General features: G+C 42.7%; 2 protein-coding genes across 7 annotated transcripts in view; one reads left to right on the forward strand and one right to left on the reverse strand.

Annotated features, from left to right (window-relative positions):
- Positions 1–1,945: 1,945 nt before the first annotated feature.
- Positions 1,946–10,890, forward strand: CCDC24 (coiled-coil domain containing 24; the record flags this gene model as incomplete). Its single annotated transcript, XM_081325474.1, has 8 exons — positions 1,946–2,101; positions 6,582–6,748; positions 7,077–7,184; positions 8,173–8,262; positions 9,279–9,333; positions 9,493–9,562; positions 9,734–9,857; positions 10,311–10,890. The coding sequence occupies 8 exons, from the start codon at positions 1,946–1,948 to the stop codon at positions 10,672–10,674; spliced, it is 1,134 nt and encodes a 377-aa protein (XP_081181600.1). The 3' UTR covers positions 10,675–10,890.
- A 146-nt stretch (positions 10,891–11,036) lies between these two features.
- Positions 11,037–25,865, reverse strand: part of SLC6A9 (solute carrier family 6 member 9) — a 58,499-nt gene continuing 43,670 nt past the window's right edge. For all 6 annotated transcript variants that reach the window (XM_081324593.1, XM_081324597.1, XM_081324594.1 and 3 more), the window contains 12 exons: positions 24,765–24,921; positions 23,919–24,050; positions 21,974–22,229; positions 20,942–21,074; positions 19,835–19,969; positions 19,617–19,720; positions 18,293–18,530; positions 17,144–17,278; positions 16,928–17,027; positions 13,835–13,935; positions 13,339–13,509; positions 11,037–13,194 (listed from right to left, as the gene is read on the reverse strand). In XM_081324593.1, the coding sequence (XP_081180719.1) occupies positions 12,979–13,194; positions 13,339–13,509; positions 13,835–13,935; positions 16,928–17,027; positions 17,144–17,278; positions 18,293–18,530; positions 19,617–19,720; positions 19,835–19,969; positions 20,942–21,074; positions 21,974–22,229; positions 23,919–24,050; positions 24,765–24,921 (1,878 nt within the window). In that variant the 3' untranslated portion in view covers positions 11,037–12,978. The remainder of the gene's footprint in view (positions 13,195–13,338; positions 13,510–13,834; positions 13,936–16,927; positions 17,028–17,143; positions 17,279–18,292; positions 18,531–19,616; positions 19,721–19,834; positions 19,970–20,941; positions 21,075–21,973; positions 22,230–23,918; positions 24,051–24,764; positions 24,922–25,865) is intronic.

Here is a 25,865-nt window from a genome sequence, read left to right on the forward strand (position 1 = left end):
GCGCTGCCTCCCGGCCTCCCGGCTCGGATGCCCCCCCTCCCCGCGCCGCCTTTCCTTCGATGCCCCTTTCCGGTTCTAGGAACGCGAACTGAGGAAGGAATGGAGCAACTGGTCGGGTCGGATCTAGCCCGCCCTTCGCCGAGGCTTTTCCGAAGGTGTTTTGGTCTGCACGTTGATCTTTTTTTTTATTGAAAAGTTTTACAAAAACAAAGTTTTACCCCCAAATCCCCCCCACCCCAAAACCACCCACTTCCCCCCCCCACTTCCCAGAGCTAAATACAGGATTATAGTTATAATAATCATATTCTAAATAGAAATTATGCAAATATACAATTAACCAAATTCATAATGTGCTTTAACTCCCCTTTAACATAACTACAATCAAAGTACCAATAACAATATCCTACTAAAATCTACTCATAAGCTAAATGGAACTTTTTAATCCCATATTTGTTCTAAATATAATCTATCCTTCTCCTCCAAACTGAAACATATCTTTCCTGTGAATGATCCTTCAAATACACAAAAAATCTTAGACATCTCTGCAAGATTCGAAACTTTAGACACCCATTCTTCTATAATAAACAAACTATCTTTTTTATATTCAACATCAAATTAGTTTCTTTAACATCACAATCTACAATAATACCCCATTATCCAATAGATTCAAAATAAGACTAGCATCCCAAACCTTTTCTATCAAGGTACCTATGCATATTTGTAACAAAATTCTTTCATATGTTTTCTGTAGGAACAAGTCTATCTCTCATATTCCTTTCCCGCCGTTGATCTTGAGGCTGTTTCAGCTTTCCGGACGCGGCTCCTTTAAGAGGCGAGGTTTCCGAGGAACGAGGAGGAGGAGGAGGAGGAGGGGGTTACCATAGAGACGAGGAGTTGATGCTCCCGAGAGCTCGCGCGGGAAGGTGAAGAGTTGGTGGTGGGGGGGGGGGGGGAAAGTGGAAGGCGAGGTTCCCCTCCCCTCCCCGCGGAGCTGCCTGCAGGGGGCGCTGGTCAGTCTGCGGGCAAAAGTGAGAAGGAGGAGGGATTAAGCTGGCGGCACGATCGAAGCTGGGCCGGACGTAGGGGAGCCTGCGGGGTTAGCTTGGCCGGGCCAATGATAACCAGGATAAGCTGCTAAAAATGGTAAAGGGGGAGGGGCAATGGAGAACAGGTAACTGGGTTTCTCGGCTGCAGGGATTAGTGAAGTCTTCCCAAACTTTTTCCTTCATTGCCCCAAACCAGGGGTAGGCAACCTCGGCTCTTTTATGACTCATGGACTTCAACTCCCAGAATTCCTGAGCCAGCCAAGCTGGCTCAGGAATTCTGGGAGTTGAAGTCCATGAGTCATAAAAGAGCCGAGGTTGCCTACCCCTGCCCCAAACAATCCTTTTTTTTTAACCCGATGTAAGTAAAACAGTTCAATGAATAGTTCTTGTGATTAGGTAATGGATTCGTTTGTTGTTATCCAAAGAAAACAACCTAACGTAGGTAATTTACCCAAAGTGCTGGATTAGTGGGTCTTAAATATATGTGTGGTTATGAGTTTGATCTATTAGGTAATGGATTGGGGAGGGGGGGGACTATGGCCTTACCTTGTTGTGAATGATTAATGCACAGTCATGATTATTATTATGGTTGGTTGACACCATTAGATTGGATTTGGCCATTTTATCAACCTGTTGAGTCCTTCTCAAAAACCTGGGATAGGCAGATTTTAATTATTAATAAAGCGTATAATGCAACATTAAACCTAATATTTATTTAATAATAATACTTAAATGGTATTGGTCTTAATGCTGCTCAAGAAGAAATGGGGATAACTTGCTAGGTGTGCTTGCATTGGGTACCTGTTATTTGCTACTTAATCCCTATATATCTCCTTTTTTCCTCTAATGCATTAGACCTGAGAATTTCTAGCGTTATCTTGGAATTGGACTGTGCCCCCATGCTCCCCTCATCCAATTTCCCCTGGGGGCCCTTGAAGTCAGTGCCATCTCTCTGGAGGATGATAGAGGAGCAGTTGGCACCCAGCGAGAGACTGGAAGTGAAGACTATCTTGGGAACTGATCTTGTGGACCACAGCTTGGAGCTTCACGCTGAGGTTTGAAAGAGGAACTTCAGGCCAACTGTGTGACCTAAAAGTGTGGTTTATGCATTTTCCTATTGAAATAATATGTATAGAGGGTGCAAAAATCATCTCATCATTTTGAGTGAGTGTGGATGGTGTGAAGGGGGGCTATCACATCTACCATCCCTTTAGAATCCCTTGAGTTTTTGGCAAAGAACTTAATTGAGCAAAAGCTTCATTGGTATGGAGCTCCTTTAATGTGCTTGCAAAAATTCCTTTTTAACATGGGAGCTGTAATCCTAATACTTTTGGAAGACTAGGTTGGGGGAAGGTGCTAAAGGTACACATGTAGGACCACATGTAGGACCACACCAGCCAGTTGGTCTAGTAATTAAGACCTCAGGTTAGAAGGCAGGAGACCGCGAGTTCTAATCCTGCCTTAGGCATGAAAGCAGCCTGGATGACTTTAGACTAGTCCCGTGGTGGCGAACCTATGGCACGGGTGCCACAGGTGGCATGCAGAGCCCTCTCTGTGGGCATGCGCACTGTCGCCCCAGTCCTAGGCCTTCAGCTGGGTTTTATAAAACCTTTTTGCTTTAAGCCTCCGCCGCCATGTGTAAAAAAAAAGGTTCAATCAATCAATCAATTTCAACTTCTTGCAGGAAAAAAAAGATCTCACAAAGTTGGAATTGATTGATTGAACTTTTTAGTCCCACCCAGTCTGCCGTTACCATGCCCACCCAATGGGCCACACCCACCCAATGGGCCATGTCCACCCGGCACCTGACGATACATAAATGGGTTTTGGGTTGCAGTTTGGGCACTCGGTCTCCAAAAGGTTCGCCATCACTGGACTACTCCCACTCCAAATCACCTCACAGGGTTGTTGTGGAGAAAATAGTAGGAGGAAGGTCTGTTGTTCACCATCTTGAGTTTTTTGTAAGAGAGGCAGAATACAAGTAAATAAAAAAAGGAGGCTAGACATTCCATTTATCATTTACTGCATGCCACATGGAACAAAGATCTCTTCAATCTGAGCCATCTCTAGCTGAGAGCTGGATGCTATTTAGCAATGTGAATTGATAACATTGATGATAAGTTTGGCTAAAGTATAACGTTTTGCCAGTATTATATTTTATACTTATGGTCCTCTCTACACTTCATTTCAGCAGTCTGTACAAAGTTAGACTGTGTTGAGTTCTGGAGAAAATATATCTCTTTTCACTGCGTTTGAAATACATACATTATGCATGACAGTCATTTTGGGAAAAGTTCACAGTTATAATCTGAGAACTGCAGACTATATCTCCATTAGATGTAACCCAAATACGGGGATTATGACTTCAATTATTTCTTCAGTGATCAAATTTTGGTCTCAAGCAATAGCATGCATGTATTCATGATTTTATTGTTCAAGTGTTGCTGTTGTTGTTTTTGCTTTTTTGGCCAGTTCAGTCTGCGTTCCCAACTACTTTCAAAGTCTAGTTTAGATCCTGTAATGGAAATACATCTGCTTTGAGAAGATCAAATTGTAAGAGTGAATTGATGTATTGCCTTCTCTCTCATCTGCAAGTTTCCCTCTTGACTCATCTCAGCTGGCTTCTAACACTTGGCTAGAGTCCCTAATCCCTGCTATTTCAAGGCCTTTGTTCTGCTCCAGTATTTCACACTCTTGTCTTTATTCAGCCTGGGGCAAAGAACAATAAACATCCCAAAATCTTTTCTCATGCGAATGGATTTACTTCTCTCTGCATGGATTGGTTGAAATGTACTATGCGTGTAACATTAAAGAAAGTAAAAGAGATAACATGGGGTGGATGGACAGAATCAAGATATTACTGGATAGTTTCTGGAAGTGCTGTGGATTGTCCCCGGAGACTGGTTTGTCCAAATAGCCATCAGAAGTCAGGCCTGATTCAAAGGCACCTAATTCCCTGCCTACCAAGATCAACTGGTATGCTTTTTCCATCCACATCTTCCTTGGGTCCATGTCTTGAAAGCATCAGGATTTCTAGTGTAATAGTAACTTTTAAGGCTTCTTACCTACCTTTCTATCTCCTTTTAATTTCAAGCTGCTGTGTGGCACAAGGGATACATAATTTCACTGCTCTGCTCTTGTCCAAACGGCCTCTGTTCCCAAGTCAGGACAGCTGGGAAGTTGTTCAGTAAAGCATTTTTGTTGATACGTAGGGCCAGGAAGAGAGTGCTGGAATCTGTCCTCCAAAAATGCCTTGCATTATGTCCTTTGTAGCTGGGGATATTTTGTTTGCAGAGTTCAATACATTCCTTCCCCTTCCTCACAGCGGAACGCAATGGCTGTGAAGGGATGTGAATTCAGCTTTGTAGCTTTTATGGAATATCAGTGGTACAAAGGTGATAGTAATGCAGTCTCCTCTTGCATTGGGTGACCATACAGGTAGTCCTCAATTTACGACCACGATTGAGCCCAAAATTTTTGTGGCTAAGCAAGACAATTGTTAAGTGAATTTGCCCTGTTTTATAACCTTTCTTGCCACAGTTGCTAAGTGAAGGTGTTAAGTTAGTAACACGGTTGTTAAATGAATCCGGCTTCCCTGTTGACTTTGCTTGTCAGAAGTCGCAAAAGCTGGTCACATAACCCCGGGACACTACAACCGTCATAAATATGAACCATTTGCCAAGCCTCTGAATTTTGATCACATGACCATGGGGATGCTGCAGTGGTTGTAAGTATGAAAAACAGTCACAAGTTGCTTCAATGCCATTGTAACTTTGAACAGTCACTAAATAAAGTGTTGTAAATCAAGGAATACATGTATTCTGTGCTAATCTGAGTGTGGTGAGTATTTTAATGTGAGAGTGGAGTGGTGTTATTGATAATTATCTTGTAGAATAACTTTGCCCATCTTTTGTTAAAGGGCTGTGGCATAATAGCTCCCTCCTTGATTCTAAAATGCTTTCCCGCAACTTTCTGTCCTCCAAATGAGTTGGCACTACAGTTGCAGACTGGCTGGGGATTTTGAGAGTTACACTTCCACCGCACGTAGAAGGATGGAGGTTAGAGAGAGCTGTTCAATCATTTCACAGCCTATGCCCAGTCCTTAGGCAAATTAAAACTTTACTAAAATAGAATGAGAACCCAAACAAGGCAAGGAAACAGTAAGTAGGCTGCTTAAGCAATCCAATCTTGAGTTTTATGACATGGATGAATTTAATGGAGAGTGTTATTATTCATAGCATAATATAATGTTGCATTTTTATCATTCATGAAGTATGCCAAGTCTTGTAGTTTACATCTGCGTTTGTTCTGTCACTTCTGTCATTTAGTTTTTGCTTGCGAGGTGCCATGCTTTTTAAAACAATCTTTTAAATTAAATTACTCTTTTTCACAGGCTGCTGCTGTCTGAAAGGATTTTATTTTTCTTGGCATATGTTTTCAATTCGTAGATATCTGCTGTATGAACAGGATGTTTTTCTTTTTTGAATTTCAGAAGATTCATAGAAAATGAATTGTTTCTGTGCCTGCGGTTTGAAATTCTTACATGTAAAGGAAGTAAAGTATGGGGGCATATGAGGGGGTTTTTGGAAGAGAAGGGTGAAAAGACAGGAGTACTGCAAATGAGATAAGGAAGCAATGATTATAGAAGGTAGCTCACACAAAGAGAAATAAACTTGAAGGACAAGCAAGATAAAATACCTATTGAAGTCTTCCCCTTTGTGGTATCTCCTAAGTTAGGATGGGCAACAGTTATTATTTTGAGACAAATGGCAACCACTGTGAGCTGTGGCCAAATGCAGCTGGATGTACAAGTTTAGAGAAGAGTGGGACAAAGTAACAGCATGCTAAGGCATGCTGGAAAACTTTGAGTCAGTTTTGTTTGGTAATTAAAACATTGGGCTGGTCCCAGGAGTCAAATCCATCATCAGCCACAAAAGTTCCTAGGTGACTTTGAACCAATCACTCACTGCATTTTAGTCCACCCAACCTCACTGGATTGTTGTGGGGAAATATAGGAGGAGAGAGCACTACTTTGAGGTTGTAAAGAAAAGGTAGGATATCACATAAATGATTGGCTTTGACATTTCAGAAACACATCAGATATTTCAAGAACCTCCACAACCATTTTTACCAATCTTGCAGCCTACCTAACATGTAGTTTTGTACCATTGTACTGGTGATTATTCAAGATTGAATCTGAACCCCCAACCCAGATTTGATCTTGCAACATTATCCTGGGACACGTATATTTGCGTTCAGTTGTGAAGATTATCCAGGCTACATTATGTCTTTCAAACAAAAGAGAGCATTTCTGGATGATGTTATTATCTTACTTAATTTTGCTTATGAATCTTTGAACAAAGAAGCATCTGGAATGTAACAGGAATGCTACAATTGTAGTCTTCTCATTATTTGGGCAAATGATGGACAGGCATGGAACGATTACAAGTGACTTTTCTGGGATTTGTATCATGCAATTCTAAACATTTTGGGATATGTCCAATGCACACAGTCAAACCTCCTCTCTCTTTACAGGTCAAGACTCTCTTGGAATTCTACCAGGAATTGCAATTGGACCATTCTGAGCAAAGACACGATAACTGTATCTTGCTGGCTGCTCCTGCCCACTTAAAAGAACTAGTAAGAGAGGAGATTCGACTACTAGTGATTGGCTTGCAGCAAAAGGCACTGCAGGAGGGCAGGTACTGAAGAAAATGAAATGCTTCACAGTGAAGGTCTAACTTGTTCACAAGTTTTAAAATATTGCAAGGAACAAGCAAGACTACAAATTAAGGTCTGCAGTCTTTGTAAGTGGGTTTAAACCATGGTTCCTTTCATACAGTGGATAGGGGGGATGAAGCGCCTGTTGGTCAAACTTGCATTTTCTTTAATCTAAGGATGTTCATCTAGATGATTTTCAATCCATATTCCAACAAGTTTATGGATGCAGAGATGGGTGGCCAGTCATGACTCTTGTTAATTAGAAGATTTGAGGCTAGGTCCTTGTCTCATGCTTGCTTCTTATTGCAGGGACCACGATTGTGCCATTGCTAAATACAATGCACATGTGATCAATTTTGTTTTCAAGAAAAATGCTGGAAGTAATCGGCCATCATCTGGGAGCAACAATCTCATCAGGTAAGACCCAAAAGTAAACTTTATTCAGCTGTCTTGTACATTACATATCTATTGTGATATATCGATTCTTATATACATCTATTTTGTGTCCTTTTTAGATTCTTTGGAGGGGATAGATATATCATTTTGTACATTGTATTTTTTTCATTTTCTTTCTAGTTTTTTTATATGATATGGGAGAGGAAAGAAGGATGGAGAGACAGACAAATAAATATTCCATTAGACTTATTTTTGATAAATATAATTAAGATTTAATTAATTGTACCTAAGTATGCATCAACATGTAAGGGGTTTGCCTAGGTCCAATATTTTCACCTGCTGATAATTGTAGTTTTTTCTGAGTTTGGATATTTGTGCTGTAACTGAAATGCATGCTTTGCTAGGCTGGCCAGTCACTGCTCTGTAATCTCCATAGAAGAGATGGGTGTTTAGGACATTTACAGATATGCAATGAAAGTTAAAAGGGACGCGGTGGCTCAGTGGGTTAGAACGCTGAACTTGTTGATCAGAAGATTGGCAGTTTGGCAGGTCGAATCCCGAGTGCCGTGTAGCAGAGTGAGCGCCTGTTACTCGTCCCAGCTTCTGCCAACCTAGCAGTTCGAAAGCACGTAAAAATGCAAGTTGAAAAATAGGGACCGCTACGGTGGGAAGGTAACAGCGTTCCGTGCACCTTTGGCGTCTAGTCATGCCGGCCACATGACCACGGAGACATCCTCGGACAAGCGCTGGCTCTTCGGCTTTGAAACGGAGATGAGCACCGGCCCCTAGAGTTGGAAACGACTAGCACGCATGTGCGGGGGGAACCTTTACCTTTACCTTTACTGAAAGTTACTAACAACTCCATCCAGATTCTGCTTCCCATTCCGGATCTGAGTTGCTTGGTGTCAAAATGCCTGATTGTGGACTTGGAATCTTGCCTGGCTGAAGGAAAAGCTAGTCTTTCTTAAGTTATCTGGCATTTGTATTAATCCCATTTCTGTTTTCTTAGGTCACTGCCCTGTAGGAGCACAAATGATTTGGAACCATATTCTGATAAACTGAATATAGCTCAGATCGGCAAGATAGCTTCCAGACTTAGGCAAGTTTGCATACTTCCTTTCTGCTTTATATTTTTCTTCTAGGAACAGTTATTAGAAGCAAGGAGCGTAAGAGGAGTTATTAGGGGGATAAACAAAACTGCCAATGGTAAATATGGTAAATAATGGGACTGCCTCATCAGAAATAGGAGTGCTTGGGGCAGCAGAGCATAAAACACATGCCAATGAGCCCAACAATTTCTATTCAGAAATTTCTCCCTTTGCTCCCTTTATAATAACCTGCATCTCTCTCATGAAAACAAATTGTCTCATTCTAATTTCCTCTGCCTGCACATGAGTGTTGTGTATTTTCTTCTGTATGATTGGATCAGTTGTTGCAGAAGTGTTCCTGAGCACCAACACAATAAGAACTTTCAAACTGGGAAATCTTAGTGAAACAGCCCTACGGCACTTGTTGCTCATGGCATTGTGTTGGTTTCTCCCTTGAAATCTTGGCCTGAATGTATCTGAACTTACATTTCTTTCCCTCTTTGGAAGAGGCAGAGCGTGCAACCTGTCCCATTGCATTATGGAATGCAAAAATGTGATTTTCAAGAAAAAAGGATCAAGAATCTGACATCTCACTAAACAGTATATAGTACTACAAGTTCTAGGAAGTGGACATAGGAATGTAAAGGATCCTAGTTGCAAGGAATCCAGCACAAAGTAGTTCACTGTTCAGGAGTTTGGGAAATTTTGAACCAAAATACTAACAGGGGAACAGATAAGATTTATTAAGGTTAGGGGTGCTTGTGAATTTTCTTACTGAGTGCTTTGGTTAGGAACCCCCATAACTTGGATTTCACGTTATCTGCAGTACACTGAATTCCTATGTAAAAAGGTAGCTGATGTCTGTCTTTTAATTCAGTTGTGACCTGCTAGCTTCTATAATGAGAAAGAACAAAAAAAGGGAGGAACCTGTGGAAGTCTCACACTCAATATCTGCAGTTGGCAGTTGTTTACTTTCGCCGAAATCTCACATTCTGTCAATCTTTATTGGAGTCTCATTTTTATCTAGGGCTTTGGTAGAGGATGAATGCCATGTTCTGGAAAGACACATTACACATTTACAGGTAAGGACTATCTCTCAGCTTGCCGAGAGCTTCTAGCCTCTTGCACTTCTAAAAGTCCACCACAGATATTGGTCATGGATCTATGAAACTGCTTTTTTGCACAGCAGTGTATGACACTGACATTTCAGCCTCTTTTCAAAAATTTTCTTTGATTTACAGAGCCAACTAGAGGAGGTGCATCAGAATGCTACCAAGCTTCAAGACACAATGCATGAACCCACCCTGGCTGGTATGCAGAACTCTCATCTCATGCCTTTATTTGGAATTAGACTGAGGATTGGAAAAGAGGGTTTTTCTAGTATAGCCGATTGGGCATAGATTATTTCTAAATGCTATTCCCCTAATTCTTTTGTTCTTGGGCCTGTTGTTTCTCCATCTTGAAATAATCCTCTGTCCGCAGAACTGCAGGAAGAGAAACGTGCCATGGAGCGGGATTTACAATTGAGCCGGCCCAATTCATCTCCTAGGCCTCCTTCCCCGATGTCAAACCAGTTTGGGAATAGCACCCATTTGTCTCAACTCAGGTAGTATGAAAATGCTTGCAAGCTACAATACTAGGAAGAAGTGACAAGAGCAAAAGCCTTATTAGTAGAAAGTGAGAAACTTAATTCAGCCTTGATTTATTATCACTGTCTCCAGAATTCTGGAGTAACATTTTTGGAATTTGTTCGAGCCACTTCAGTGGAGATTGGAGATCCATAAGCTCTTGAATTTCTGCAATTTTGTTACTTTTGGTGGAAAGGTGTTATCTTTTATTTTTTTATTTTTTTTTAATTCCATTTATATCCCGCCCTTCTCCGAAGACTCAGGGCGGCTTACAAGCTTAGCAGTAGCCTTCATTCTATGTATATGCCTGCTTATTAGGGCTTTCACACACACCCCAGCGGCATTATTACAAAGTCAGCTTAATTGCCCCCAACAATCTGGGTTAAATAAAACCTTTTGCATCACACAACTTCCTTCTCTTTATTTCACAGCCATCCAGGAGGGTTAGTGAAAGGGCCAGGATTTGGACAGCTCAATCCTGCTTCTAATGAGATTCCTTCAGCAGATCCGAGGGATCAGATTTCTCTACTCTGCCATCAGCCGCCATCCAGAAGGAGCCATTCAACAAAAACCCCTTTGGGATGGATGCCTCAAAAGAGGAAGGATTCCAGCCAGGCAAGGAAGGATAGTGACACTAAGCTGCCTACAACGCTGGGACTTCCAACTGCTTCAGTTTATAGGGCAGCAGCAGCAGTGTGGGAACCTGCTTTTCTCCCTGTGCCTCCTACAGAACCTTCTCCTCCGTCTCGCTTTAATTTCCGTGTCAGAGTGTTGCAGTGTAAAGCACCAAGCTAAGAAAAAAAGAACTTCCTCTTCCTCTTGACATCTCACCGCTTGCTCAGTGGCAACAGTGCCCATTGAAACCGTACGCTGCTGTTCCCTGTGCCTGAAATGGGTTAACGTTGGTTACTATTGTCTTTGCTCCTTCTTATGTTCAAATTCACGGATTCCCAAGAAAGTAGCAAGGCCATGCTAAATATCCCTTCTTCTGTACAGAGAAGTGTCCTGGGAGTGCAGCAGTGCCCTTGGGATCCTTCCTCCTCCTCCGGCTGCTCATCTCCATTACTCAGTACAATAATTCCATTGTAACATTAAAGTCAAGGTATGGCTCCTCACATCGCCCTTCCGATCCCACAAAAAGAACTGTACATCCTGAGTTCAGGAACATAAATTTCATTAAAATCTGCGAGACTTTTAACAATCTACAAGTGGCAGAGTCACAGTATGGGAGACTCATACAGTTATTGCTATGAACAATGAGAGGTGGCGGTGGCGGTTGCCACTCTACAGGAGAGGGAGGGACACACATGGGACCATGCATTAAATAGTGCATTTTCAGTACACAGGAGGGAAAGGATTGGATGCGGGAGGCTTAAGGTAAAAATGCCATCATGACATGAAACCATCCGTCCTCCCCATTGTCTGTGCACGATGCAGACATTTGGCACTTCAACACTGGCCATTTTGCCCATGTCACTGGCTGTGGGTAGGGACCAGACGTGCCCTTGCTGTTGGCATTGTAGCAATTGTGCATTCCTGGGAGCTGAGGGATGCCCCCTACAAGACATTTGGCAATGGTGTCCCTACAAAAGAATTGGCATTGGTGTCTTGGTATCGTTGCTGCCACAGGATAAAGGGCAAGGGAGTGGCTGTCAGGGCCACTTGTCTCCTCCTCCAAGGCCTTGCTAAGGATAAAGTGCAGGCAGCCATGCTGAAATGGAAATATGGGCCAATGAGACAGGAAGACCCAACATTTAGTTACCCCTCCAGTGTGAGATCTGGCTGGTTATGAAGACATCGTGCTGCCATGAGATACTGGTGCTTCTGGCCAATTTTCTTCATGATTGCAGCATGGGATTAGAGGCTCCCATCCCCACTGGGAAGTGGTGACCCAGGGTCCAGGGCTAACCAGGAATAGCTTTCATGAAAGACCATGCTTTTCCTCAAGTTGCAAGGGCTGGTCTTGGCACATCATCTACTCTTAGCACCACGGTTGGCTTTGCTCCTTCCCTAGAGACTGGGGCAGGGCTAGGTCCCGAGGGTCCCTTGCAAGTAGAGGGACCTTATTCAAATTCATTTGCTCCTCTGAAGGGGAAGAGAATAAACAATGGCTTCAGAAGGTCCATTCCTCAGAACTCAAGTACAAGCTCCTGCATAATTCAATTGAATACTTTGCTCCACAACCTCTACACAGTGTGACAAGACAGTTTGGGACTTTCCTAGATTTGGATCAGTCACATAGCGACTCTTATTAACTATGTGCAAGGATGTGTGGGTGGGTGTGTCTTTAAGAGAAAAGAAGTCTGGACAGTTAGAGAAATAAGGCTAGATCCTCCCTACCAATTATGAGAGACTTCTGGAATTTTCTTAAGCTCTTGGAACCATCGTTGGAATTTTATATCTACAGTCCTGAAAAAGCTACCCCACTTTCCATAAAATACTAGACAAGTGGGAGAGCTGGGAAGGTATAGATAGTGATGGGCAGTGTGCAGTTTTCCATGCATGTGTGCAAGAGTGCTTATAAAGGCAGTAGTCTAGCTGAAGGTTGCCTAGCTCTAGACTGAACTTTGCCTAGAATATCAGCTCATATTTGAAACCACTACTGACCCCCGGCACTCCCATTAGTTTCCTTGTGGGGCCAGGCAAATAGCCCTGATCCAGGGCAGTGAGAGCCATATCATCCCCAACAGATTCTAGACTTGCTGGGCCCACGAGTAGCTGCCAGAAACCATCCCAAAGTGATTTCTAAGCTTCTAAGATATCAACCAACCTTCCTACTGGTACCTCTCAAGGAATCCCACCTAGTTAGCCGGCACACGCATCTCTGTCTCTGATCCTGGTCCTGGCTGTGAATTGGGGCCATCTGAGCATTACTTGTAAACGTAAGGGTTACAAGATGGCACAGGGACACTAATGAGGTGGGTGGGGTGGGAACTCATAGCCCCCTCCCCCAGAGTCCAGCACAGCCTGGGAGCCAGGGGTCCCCCACCCAGTGGGGGTACTTTAGTATATCTGAGCAGAGTAGGGTTTAGAGAACCAGGACAGGTGGGAATGGATGGATGCAAGGAGTGTTCCCTGCCCTGCCTCCCAGGCTAAGGTTCATATCATTGAGTCTTGGCTGTGGGTTGAGCCATTGCTTCCGATGGTGATGGCAGCCATCATGCCAGCCTCATCACTTTTGGGTTTCTCAGGGTTCAGCAGCTGCACCTCCAGCTGGGATTCTGTTGAGCTGAATGCTGTTGCGTAGCGTCCTGTCTTGTGCTCAATAAGCGCTGGGCCCCATTCCCGGCTTGGCCGAGTAGCATTTTTCAAACGCTGCAGAGATACAAAAGGCAAACAAGAAGTTGATGGTTTCAAGACCCAATTTACAGTGGGATCTGAAGCAAGTACACCCATATGTCCAGAAAGCAGCAGCAGCAGCAGCAGCTCTGCCCATTTGCCTGCAGGTCCCGGTCTTACCTGCAGTAGTGAGTCTCCTTCTGAGCGTAAAACATAGTAGACTGCGTAGATGGGGATGCAGATGACTGATGAGAGTGCCATACAGAAACCAATGGCGACGGCCCAGGTCGGGTACACATATGTGTTGTATGTGATCGGTTCATACTGAATCACTGTGAATATGAGGATAAACTGGAAGGAGACGGGGGGGGGGGAAGGCTGATTGAAACCAAAGTATATTCTGCATGGCGTCATTCCTAGTCTTGCATTCTGGGAACCTTCAAAAGCTCTTTTCATTTCTCAGACCTGGATGTTTTTATCATAGCAAGTAGAAAACCTCTGGCCTTTTCTCCCCCCCTCCCCCGCTTGCTTATCACTATATTTTTGTGCATTAGCAGCTTAGTCTTTATTCCACCCTGATTATGTCGTTAGTCGCCCAGTCCCCTTTTCTCTCGCTCCCAATCCTGTCTCCTATGTTCTTTTGTGATTCTCCCTCCCACTCCTCCTTTGTACTCACAAAGATGATAACTGGAGAGATGAACCTCCAACAGATCTGGAAAAATATGGGTGGTGGAAAACCCAGCATCATCTCAATGTCCTTGAAATAGCTCCGGTACCCTGGGTGAGAAGATGGTCAGTCAATTAGAGTGGAGGTATTACAACTAGACACCAGGAATACTGCAAGAGTCCATAGGGTATAATAGGCTACCTATTTCTTCATTGTGTCTCTCTCTCTCCATTCCTCAGTATGGCTCCTTTGCTCTGCTCCCTATCCCTATCACAAGTCCTGACAGACAAAGCAAAGCACAAAAGCAGTCTCTGCAATGATAACTTGAGGCAAGATCTCACTGCCGACTGGCAGAGTGCCTGAAAGGGTTAATGTCTGGACCAGGGAACACTAGGTAAAATATCCTTTGGGGCACTCCCTCTTAGGACAATGGGTTCCCTCGGTATGATGTGGTAAATGTGACAGTGATATCCTAACAATGACTGGAAGGTGGTTGGGAAACATTTTAATGAAGAGGATTAGGGGTAACATGATAGCAGTGTTCCAATATCTCAGGGGCTGCCACAAAGAAGAAGGAGTCAAGCTATTCTCCAAAGCACCTGAAGACAGGACAAGAAGCAACGGATGGAAACTAATCAAGGAGAGAAGCAACCTAGAACTAAGGAGAAACTTCCTGACAGTTAGAACAATTAACCAGTGGAACAACCTGCCTCCAGAAGTGGTGAATGCTCCAACACTGGAAGTTTTTAAGAGGAGACTGGACAGCCATTTGCCTGAAATGGTATAGGGTTTCCTGCCTGAGCAGGGGGCTGGACTAGATGACCTCCAAGGTCCCTTCCAACTTCTTCTTCTTCTCCTTCTCCTTCTCCTCCTCCTCCTCCTCCTCCTTCTTCTTATTATTATTATTAATTATTTATTATTATTATTATTATTATTATTATTATTATTATTATTATTATTATTATTATTATTATTATTATTATTATTATTATTATTATTATTATTAATTTGGCTGTTGCCAGTAATTGGTTTCATTGGACACATTCACTCACAGCTCAGAAGATTGCTGATCCAAGATGCAGGTCTAATTACTTGCTCCTCAACTAAGAAGAGCTGGTAGTAAAAGAAACAGATTACAGCAGCAGGCTTAGTACAGAAATCTGGTAGCCGTTGGCAAGCTTCAAGGGCATAAGGTTAGTGCTCTAGGGCAGGGCTTTTCAACCTTTTCACCCATTGTACCACTTTTAGGATATGGCAACATCCGAGTACCACCAGTCAGTCGCCTAGCAAGGTGTCAAAAACTTGATGACCAAATGAACAAAAAACAAAGGAAAAAAGTGATGAAGTACAGGTAGTCCTCGACTTACAACAGTTCGCTTAGTGACTGTTCAAATTTACAATGGCACTGAAAAAAGTGCCCCCGAAGCCACAGCTGAGCAAGACACCTGCCTGCCCACCTGGTGGCAGGATTTCCTGCCTGAGCAGGGGGTTGGACTAGATGACATCCAAGGTACCTTCCAACTTTATTATTATTATATCAAAATGACCTGACCCCCTAGAGCAGGGCTTTTCAACCAGTGGTACGGGTACCACCTGTGGCACATTAGCACCTGGCAGGTGGTATGCGACCATCCTAGAAAAGTGGTAGCAGGGGAGGGGAATGAGCAGCACCGCACAAGCCTGAGCGAGAGACAGCTGGAGCTGCAGGGCTGTCAGGGCTCAGCGGAAGCGCCAAGATCAGTGCCAGGCTTCAGCTGGAGCTCCGCGCTGATCCTGGCGCTTCTGCTGAGCCCAGAAGAAGTGCCCATTAGCTGGAATGTTGCAACATCTCCAGGGTCTTGTGATTTACATTCAGATGCTTGGCAACTGATTCATATTTATGACGTCACAGTGTTCCAGGGTCATGTGAAGTGACCAAAATCTGCTGCAACCACCCAGCAGATGGGGGTAATAAAAACCAAATACCCCCCTACCCCACCCCCACTGCCAATCCTCAACAGAAATGCTCACAACAATGAAAACCTCGGACAGGAGGAAGAGTGCCACCGGGCGGGCAGCCAGCCAAATAATAATAATAATAATAATAATAATAATAATAATAATAATAATAATAATAATAATAATAATAATAATAATAATAATAATAATAATAATAAAAAAAAATAAGTAGTAGTAGTAGTAGTAGTAGTAGTAGTAGTAGTAGTAGGAAGGGACCTTGGAGGTCATCTAGTCCAACCCCCTGCTCAGGCAGGAAACCCTATACCATTTCAGGCAAATGGCTGTCCAGTCTCCTCTTAAAAACTTCCAGTGTTGGAGCATTCACCACTTCTGGAGGCAGGTTGTTCCACTGGTTAATTGTTCTAACTGTCAGGAAGTTTCTCTTTAGTTCTAGGTTGCTTCTCTCCTTGATTAGTTTCCATCCGTTGCTTCTTCTCCTGCTTTCAGGTGCTTTGGAGAATAGCTTGACTCCTTCTTTGTGACAGCCCCTGAGATACTGGCACACTGCTATCATGTCACCCCTCGCCCTTTTCTTCGTTAAACTACACATACCCAATTCCAGCAACTGTTCCCTATATGTTTTAGCCTCCAGTCCCCCAATCATCTTTGTTGTCCTTCTCTGTCAACATCTTTTTTACATCGTGGTGACCAAAACTGGATGCAGTATTCCAGGTGTGGCCTTACGAAGGCATTGTAAAGTAGTATTAGTACTTCACGTGATCGTTAGTACTTCATGTGGTCAAAGTAAAGTTTAATATCCTTCAAATTGTTGTGACTGGATATTAGTCCTGTTTGCATTTGAGTTATGGACTCTTCATAAGAAAGATTGAACAAAATTTCCCGACTGAAGTTTTTCCTATCTGTTTCTTACTCCAGGCTCCAAAGTGAGGAAACTGTATTCAGGGGAAGCACCATTTTCTATTCCTGAATTTACATAATGTAGCTAATTTTTCAGTGTTCCTGCCTATCAAGCCCACAGGGGAGTTCCACTGTTTTGATCAAGTGCTCATTGTTGAAACATCCGTATTCCAGGCATTCTTATACTCTTGAATTGTCCCAGCTAACCCAACAGAGCTCTCTATGCAACTGGCAGAAGCTACTCACCATAGACATACATAATGGCGACACACATGATGCATGAAATAACCACAAGTGAGAAACTTGCTGCATAATTGTCCATCAACGATAACCAATAAATACCAGCCTAGAGGAGGACAGAAAAAGAAAACAGTCACGTACTGGATTAAGCAAGCCTTGCCCCTTTCAGCCTTAGGATGCGAGTTGGCAATTTCTGCCTTGCTCTTTAACTCTCTCTCATACCTGTGTGGTGAGTGGGATGCCTAGCAGAAAGCCCACCACAGCCACACCTAGAGTCACAAAAGTCTTCCGACGCATTATCCATTCATTTCCCACTTCATCCACAACGGCTGTGACAAGAGTTTCCAGGAGACAGAACTGAGGCAAAAATAATGAAGAAGGAAAAAGTAAAAGTTATACATGTCACAGAGGTTTTGTTCTCTCCATCTTCCTCCATTTATCAAACAGTAAAACCACTCTTTCTCTCCAACTACAGGTAGTCCTTGACTTACAACCATTCGTTTAGTAACCATTTAAAGTTACAAAAGTATTGAAAAATACTTTTCACACTTTCACACTTCCGACTGTTACAGCATCCTAATGGTCATGTGATCAAAATTCGGATACTTGGCATTTATGACAGTTGCAGTGTCCGAGAGTCAACCTTCTCACAAGCAAAGTCAATGGGGAAGCCAGATTCACTTAACCGTGTTACTAATTTAACCGCTGCACTGATTCACTTAGCAACAGAAATTTTGAGCTCAATTGTGGGTGTAAGTCGAGGACTACCTGTACATCAATTTAGATTAATATACAGGCTGGAGATCAGAGTTGCTTAAATAAATCAGCATTTGGGGCAAATATACTTTATTTGGGGGGAGAATCTAGTGCTAATAGTTAAGTTCAGTGTGCCTTAATCTGCTACCTTCCACAGGTTGGTGTAGTCCCATCATTCTAAGTCAGCATGAGAATTGATTTTACAACTTGAATATAATGGGAGCTTCAGCTTGATTCCATCTAGAAAGCACCAGGATACAGAAGGCTTCCCTGTTGATATAGCCTCATTGTGACTCAGTTTGCCATAAAGGAATTTGGAATGCTAGGCATGCGGTATCAGAGTAATCACTGTCCATTTCCCATGGTTTCCAAGCACCATAAAATCTTCATCTTTCCTTCAAATAGATGAATCAAGTTTGGGGCATGTGTTTATGTATACCTATATACATACAGGTGATTTGTATTTTAACAAACACATATGCAGACATGTAATAGATGCACACTATTTTGCACTTATGTTTATTGGCTCGTTTAGCCTTCTCTGGAGTCGTAGCTTTCAGACATGTTGGGCCCTAGAATTCCCCCAAAGCATAAGCTGCAAATAGCTATATTTACCTGTGTACCCAGCCCCAGCAGGATGAGCATGAAAAAGAAGAGAACAGACCAAAGAGGGGAAATGGGGAGGAGTGTCAATGCCTCAGGATAGGCCACAAATGCCAAGCCAGGGCCTTGGTCGGCCACCTTGGAAACGTCCACCCCCAGGTGATGAGCCATGAAGCCGAGGATAGAGAAGATGACAAAACCTGCGTAGACACTGGTAGCACAGTTGGTGATGCTGATGATGATGCTGTCTCTGTGGGTACACCAAGTTGGGAGAGCTCATGAAAACTGCAGCTGAAGGTGACTATCCTGAAGCAAGCCAAATGATCTGTCTCTAGAGAATGCGCTCCCATGTGAGATGTGCAAGTGGGTTTAGGCACTAAATTAGAGGAGAAGTTTATTTTTATTGTTATATTTTATTTATTTACATTTTGTTATGTTTTAGTTCAGGGGTGTCAAACTGCCAGCCTGCGGGCCAGACACGTCACGCGGAAGGCACGCCCACCCCATTGCCGGCAATGGCAAAACAGTGCTGATACATTGCGTGACATCACGTGATGTCGCGAGTTTGACATGTCTGCTTTAGTTAATTCAAGAAAAATGTTTATTTTAATTCTTGTAGCCATCTTGAGCACCATTTGTTGTAAAAGGGTGGGGTATAAACCCATCTGTTCTTTCTAAAGGTAATCTTATGAAAGCCACCTGCAGTTCTGAGATCCATAGATGAAAGGAGGCAAAATTATTTAATTATAAAGAACAAAGAAAACACAATTTTTGTTTCAATGTGCCAAATTAATACGAAGCACTTATGTGAACTTGGGTAATGTAGATATTTCATTTGCATTCTGATGGCTGCTTCACCTCATGCTTTAAGACAAAAATATTTTTTTAGTATTTGAGTTTCAAAGAAAAGCTCAAAAATTATGCACTGTCTAAAATCAGGTTCCTCCCCAATGGGAAAGACAAGGATTCTAGCAGTTTATTGCCTGACATCCCTGCACTATTTCCCCCCCGTAGATTATTTTCCAGATATATGAACTGCTGTATATCACCCAACCTAGCAGTTCGAAAGCATGTAAAAATGCAAGTAGAAAAATAGGGACCACTACGGTGGGACGGTAACAGTGTTCCGTGCGCCTTTGGCGTCTAGTCATGCCGGCCACATGACCACGGAGACGTCCTCGGACAAGTGCTGGCTCTTCGGCTTTGAAATGGAGATGAGCACTGGCCCCTAGAGTCGGAAACGACTAGCACACATGTGCGGGGGAACCTTTACCTTTACATCACCCAAAAATCTCTTTGTACATCCTTTCAACATCACGTCTATCAAACATCATACCTGTAGCAGTTGTTGTGAAACCTGTTATATGATGCCATGGTGATAAGTCCCCCCCAGGCACAGCCCAAAGAATAGAAGATTTGGGAGGCAGCATCACCCCATACCTATCAAAGATAAAAAATGTCACTGGGGAAACAGTTGCCCGTGTAATTTCAAATTACAGGGAGGTGGTTCAGTTAATGGCTCTGACTGCACAGCTTATGAATCCATTATGATACCTTTGCGTCAAGGATTTTGTCCCATTGTGGTGTCAGATAGTACAGGATGCCACTAACTGCACCGTCGAGAGTGATTCCCCGCACAAATAAGATTGTCAGCACCAGATACGGGAATGTTGCTGTGAAATATACCACCTGAAAGAGCGGGGAACAAAGGAAAAGTTGAAGAGCATTCAGACATTTTGCAAGTAGAAAGCAGGCTACAGCAAAAATTCCTTCTCCCAGAACTTTTATTTCAGCAGCGTGACAACCGTCAGCCTGTCCAAGCAAGCTTTGACTCCCCTCCTCTTAAAGTAAACTCCCTCTATTACAATCACTATAGTTTAACAAATATATAGAATTTAATAAGCATTTAGGAAAACCCAGTTTTGACTAGATTATAAGTGTTGTGATTCAGCGTCAGCCTGTGGTTTCGGCAGCTGAATCGGACAATTCTGAGGAGGAGGAGGGGTTTGGAGAGCCTTTGGTTGCAGATGCATCACAGAGCTCTCAGCCAGGCCCCTCCCGTCTTGTTCCTCCTCAGACCCAGCTGTGTGAGCCTGAAAGATTAGACGAAGACCATCCACAGCTGGCTTTGTTCAAGGACGCTCGAATCAGGAGGCAGACAAGCAGAAGTGAACAAAGGAAAGCAATGAGGCACCTCGGGAGGAGGCAAAGAGAAGTCACGCCCTGAGACTGTTGTTTAAAAGGGGAATGTGTGAGAGGTGCTGGTTGCTGAAGGCAACTGTTTGAAGAGCTTCTGATATAGTCTCGGTCTGTATTTGTTTTACTCTGTTTTGAACTGTTTCATTTAGTTTTTGCAAATAAATTTGGTTGGCTTAATTCCAGCCTATTGAATATAACAAAGGGGTTGTCCCTGACATTTCTGCAGGGCTGGTTGTAGGCTGGAACAGAATAATAAACCCGCAGAATAAGATAAAGCCATTCTTATGTGGATGACCATCAGAGTGCTTTGTTGATGTAAAACTGAAAGTGAAGAAATAGTCTGTATCTGGACAAAAGAGGAGGGACAAGGATGTTTGCAGATGGCGTCAAACGCTGATCTGAAAGCAAGATTTATTGCAGTGCTTGGACACAGGTAAGTTAAGGAAGAGGAACACTACTTGCTTTTCCTGAGGACTTCACACTCTTGAAGAGGCAGAGGAAGACGACAATCCAAGAGACGCCCAAACAACCCAGCAGGGGAAGCCGAACTTCACCCAGATTCCCGATGTCATTAGACAGCTTCAATACATACCGCCTGGAATAAAAGTTATAGGAGCATATAAGCTCCAGTTTGCAAGTACTTCATTTCCTTCTCTACCAAATGCATCAAATCAATTTGCATCCACAGGCCCCCAAAACTGGCACTCACATAAAAGAAAAAAAAATTCAAGACAAAAATTCTAAAAAGTGGGATAGTTAACTGCTTTGAACAAATTTCAGGGTCAGAAATTAAGTAAATTAGTATATAGATGTGCATAGTTCAGCACTATGAACTTACACCAACTTTCACCAACTTGATAAGAATCATAAGAATTTATGGAGAAATTTTGTTTTCATTCACCTCTAATAAGAAACTTTTTAAAATGCAGGTGACATTTAAGTCTATTAGAGTATAAATAACTCCCTTAACATGATATTGTTGGATTTCATAATTCAAGGGGCAAAATGGATTTATTTCAACTCAAGTCAAAAATACTGCAATTTTATTTTCTTATCTACTGTTTCCATCCCTTGGTCCAGCAATAGTTTATCTGCCTCTGATTATAAATCATGTTAATAACATATGGAACTGCCTACATCCAATCTTTCTGCTACCTGTTCCATTTAAGGCCACATCTTTCCAATATGCAACTTGCCATAGGTGATGTTATTCAGACACAGTGTTTGGGATGGTGGCTGCACCTTATAGGCAGAATAAGCTAGGATCAAACATTCCATGTGACATACCCAATTATGAATCTGTCTTCCATAATTCTGTCCCTGCCTATTTGTTTTGAATTAAAACTTCCACCAGCTCCAGTAACTGTGATGCTCAGAAGTGATGAGATCAGATTATTCCCACTAAAGGAGATCCCTTACAAATCAATTCCCATTTTCTCCCCCATATCTATTTACCTTATCCCCTCCCTGCCCATTATCTGCCCCCATTATCACCTCCAGTATTCCTCACTGGGGCTAGTGCGCTTCAGAGTCTGGTTGAAGATATGTGTGATGTTGAGTGATGAACCCACTGAGCTGTTGGTAACATCCAACACGCTAGTACAATTTCCTGTATTCCAAAAATTATTACAGTATGTCCAGGGTAGCACCCGTGTCATTGATGAGAAGAAATAATAGAAGGCGATACAGATCACAACATTGTAATAGATTCCAATGTAGCTGGAGACAACCATCATACCATAGCCAACACCTGAAGGAAATAAAGTATAAGGATAAATAGGAAGATTCTGAGATGGGAGTTTGCTGTTAAATGTAAAAGACAGAACACATTGACATTGGAATTGTAAAGTAGAGGACAACACTACATATGGAAGGGGCAAGTTTAATTTAAAGCAGAAACAAGAAAGCCCATGATGGTAGTTTATGATACAGAGTCAGGTCCTGCCAACACACACTAATTAGATTTATACAACTAAAACAATATTGTGGTTTGTGGTTCAGCATGTTTTCTGGAACCTAAGCCATTGTCCTCTCCAGTTGTGTGAATCAAACTATCCATTAAGCCATTATATGGTTTGTTGAAGCATCTGCAAGGAGGTGAACACCACAATTAGAATTTGTTGTTGCTGGTTTAACATTAAATATCTAGTGCAAACACTGCCATTACGTTCTTTTGCTTTCAGTTTCAAAACAGAAAAAATGCAGCCATGAAAATGCAGCCATGAGGTGGGAAGCAGAAGACTGCAATCTAGCAGAAAGCTAGTGCTAGGTAGGAAGTAAATATTCTGACCTTTTCTTTTGGATTTATTGTGAACTTCAGATTTTCTACCTTAAAAAAATCAGATTCTCTGAAGTGAAAATACAGGCTTAGTTTCTAGGCCTTTAATCAGATTTTTAACAACAATCAGATATGGTTCTAGAAATTGGCTTCATGTTATATGGCTGACTGTTATTCAGTCATCAGGCCAATTACCTCAACTCCATGCCAGTTAGATCAAAACTAGATGGCATACAGCAACCTTTTAAAAAAATCCTAGAATGGCTGCAAGGAAGCTGAGGGGATATCTTTTCTCTCCAGTCGCTTTCAACAGTGGGGCAGGAATATGTATCTGACTGATGAGGCTTGGATAGGCAGGAGTGGATGTGGTAGGCATGCACCTTTTTTTTGTTCTGTTCTCTCTCTCTCTCTCTCTCTCTCTCTCTCTCTCTCTCTCTCTCTCTCTCTCTCTCTCTCTCTCTCTCTCTCTCTCTCTCTCTCTCTCTCTCTCTTTCTTTCTTCCCTCCCCTCCCTTCCTTTTTTCTTTTCTTCAACACATCTGCAGTAAGTTGAAATTTTGTCAAAATGATGAACTGTATATTGTGACATCAAAACATAATTTCTGCCATTTACATTCTTGTGTACAATTTTGCAATGCAAGTAGAAAGGGACTAGGATCTGTATTGTGCTGCGACCATGCATATTGCTTCATCTTTACCCTTCTGTGTCCTGCAGATACCCAGGTATGTGTGTGTGTGTGGGGGGGAGGCTAAAACTGCAACAGGGGTGGTAGTGGTCCTAGAAAAGTGTCTAGGATTTCAATTCTGCCTCCGAAGAGCAAAATAATAAGAAGCAATGTGATGTAGCTAACATGGAAGTGGGGCAAATAGTAGCAACTTTCATCTCCAACTATTAAAATTCTCTAGTTTTAAGTGTTTGTGAGATATACTAATGTATCTAGTGATACAGATTTCTCATGTGATAATGCCAGTGTGTCTTGAAAATCTCAAATCGGACATTTTTTTTTGCCTGAAACAATGGAGAAAATAATGTCCCCCGCCACATTTCAGCTCTTTTATGGTATAACTGGTTCTGCCGTAAAGGGGGCACATGATCCAGATAGAGAATGTGATTGGGGCCATAATCTGAGGGCCTGTCCACTGATCATTGGTTCTCTCTTACCTTTGAACATGGGGCTGATCTTCCAGACGCCCAAGCAGCCCTGACTAGCGAATTGTCCAAAAGAGAGTTCCAAGAAAAACAGGGGGATCCCACAGAACACCAACATGATGAAATAGGGGAACAAGAAAGCACCTAGGCAGAACAAAAGGAAGCAATGAGCCTTACAGGATTTCAGGAGTAGAAGTCATGCCCTGTATGCCAAAGTCAAATTCAGTTCCTGGCATCTGCAGTTATAAAGAGTCAATGCAGAAGTTCAAGTAGTAAGAAAGCACTCAGGGTAAGATTTAAAAACAGTATGAATTGGGGACAGCTTCTTATTCTCGGATTGAGGAAACAGAGGACTTGAAAGCCATTAAGGGAAGGATACATTTTAAGTTTTATTCAAAATGGGATAAAGCCCTCCATTTGTGCCACTAATTCCCAGCTATTTTAAGCAGTCCTTTCCTACAAACTCAATGCCAGTACATGCAATTGGTAGGTTAGTTGGGCTTTCCCCAATCTGGTGCCTTCCAGAAGTATTTGGGCTGTTAGTTAAAGAATTCCCAGCCCATCTTCGTTCTGAAAATCATAACTTAATAAATTCAAAATGCCTCTGGTCACCTTGAGTCAGGCCCCAAGAACAAACCTGAGTCCCAGAATTGTTAGGCTGCTGCAGCAATAGACCCACCATTCCCTATTGTGCTGAAGCACAGGTGGACGAAGAATCAATTATGAAGAGCTTCTCTGCTACCAGCAACTTTGTACTTTTCAGGCCAGACTATGGTAGTCCCATAGTGCACTGCCACAAAACACAGTGAGTCCTCACCAGCCTTCCCATAAACACAGTGCTCTGACCTCCATACTCACCTCCTCCATTGCGGTAGCAGAGGTAAGGGAAGCGCCACACGTTGCCAAGCCCAACAGCATAGCCAACACTCGTGAGAACAAATTCAATCTGGTTGCCCCAGTTGCCTCGTTTGACGTTCTCATCTTGCTTACCCGTTTCACCAGGCACAGCCCCATTCTGCCAAAAGAGGAAGGACAGTCAGTTATTACAGCTAGGCTTGGAAGGAAGGAGGCTTGGTTCTGTGCAGGCTTTTTGGAGCTCCTTCAACAGATGCAAAGAAGGAACAGCCAGATATGAAAACACAGCCTACACCCACTTTATGTAACACAGGATAATGAGGAAAAGGCTGCACTCTGGTTGTTTTATGTCTGTCCCCTTCCCCAGCTGATGGAAATGCAGGCAAGGATGGAAAGTCAGAGGATGTAATGGAGCTGCTACCCCCTGCTTGTCCAGATGAATAATCCTGGGTCAAGCTGTAGGAAAGCTGGCAGTTGCAACACATACAAAGCAGGCACGAGAAGAGGCAGCACAAAGGAACCACTGTTCCTGTTTCTTTTGCCTGCCCAATGATCCAGCTTAAGAGACCCCAGGCAGGCTCAGTCCCTCTAGTCACCCACTGTGCAGCTGAGCCCCCACAAGATCAGAGAAGCTTTGCTAGCTCAGACAGAGACTCATCTAATCCATGTTATCTTTCCATCTATGGCCAACCAGATTCAGTTGGGAAATGCACAATCAAGCCTGCAAGTCCACAGCTCTCCCTTATTGCTTGTTCCCAGAACATGGTTATTCATAGATATAAGCCTCCCTGAAGGATGTTATTTTAGGAATCATCTTCTTGTGTGGTGCTTCCCTATACACTATGTGCAAATGCTGCTTCGAATATGTTCTCCGGGAATCTGTCTTCACTTTTGAAAACTATTTAAACTAATCATTGCATCTAGTGGTAGGGAGTTTCATATATTAATTATTGTATGAAAAAAAAGAAGTCAAATGCACTTATCTTTGTGGCAACCTCAGAAGTCAAACTCAAACTCTTGAACTTTCTTAAGTTCTTGGGTGGAAATTTAATATATATATATATATTGCCTACTTAGTACATAATTTAAAACAATCCTCCTTGA

This window comes from Vipera berus (genome assembly GCF_964194415.1).
Source record: "Vipera berus genome assembly, chromosome: 3".
Classification (NCBI taxonomy): domain Eukaryota; kingdom Metazoa; phylum Chordata; class Lepidosauria; order Squamata; family Viperidae; genus Vipera; species Vipera berus.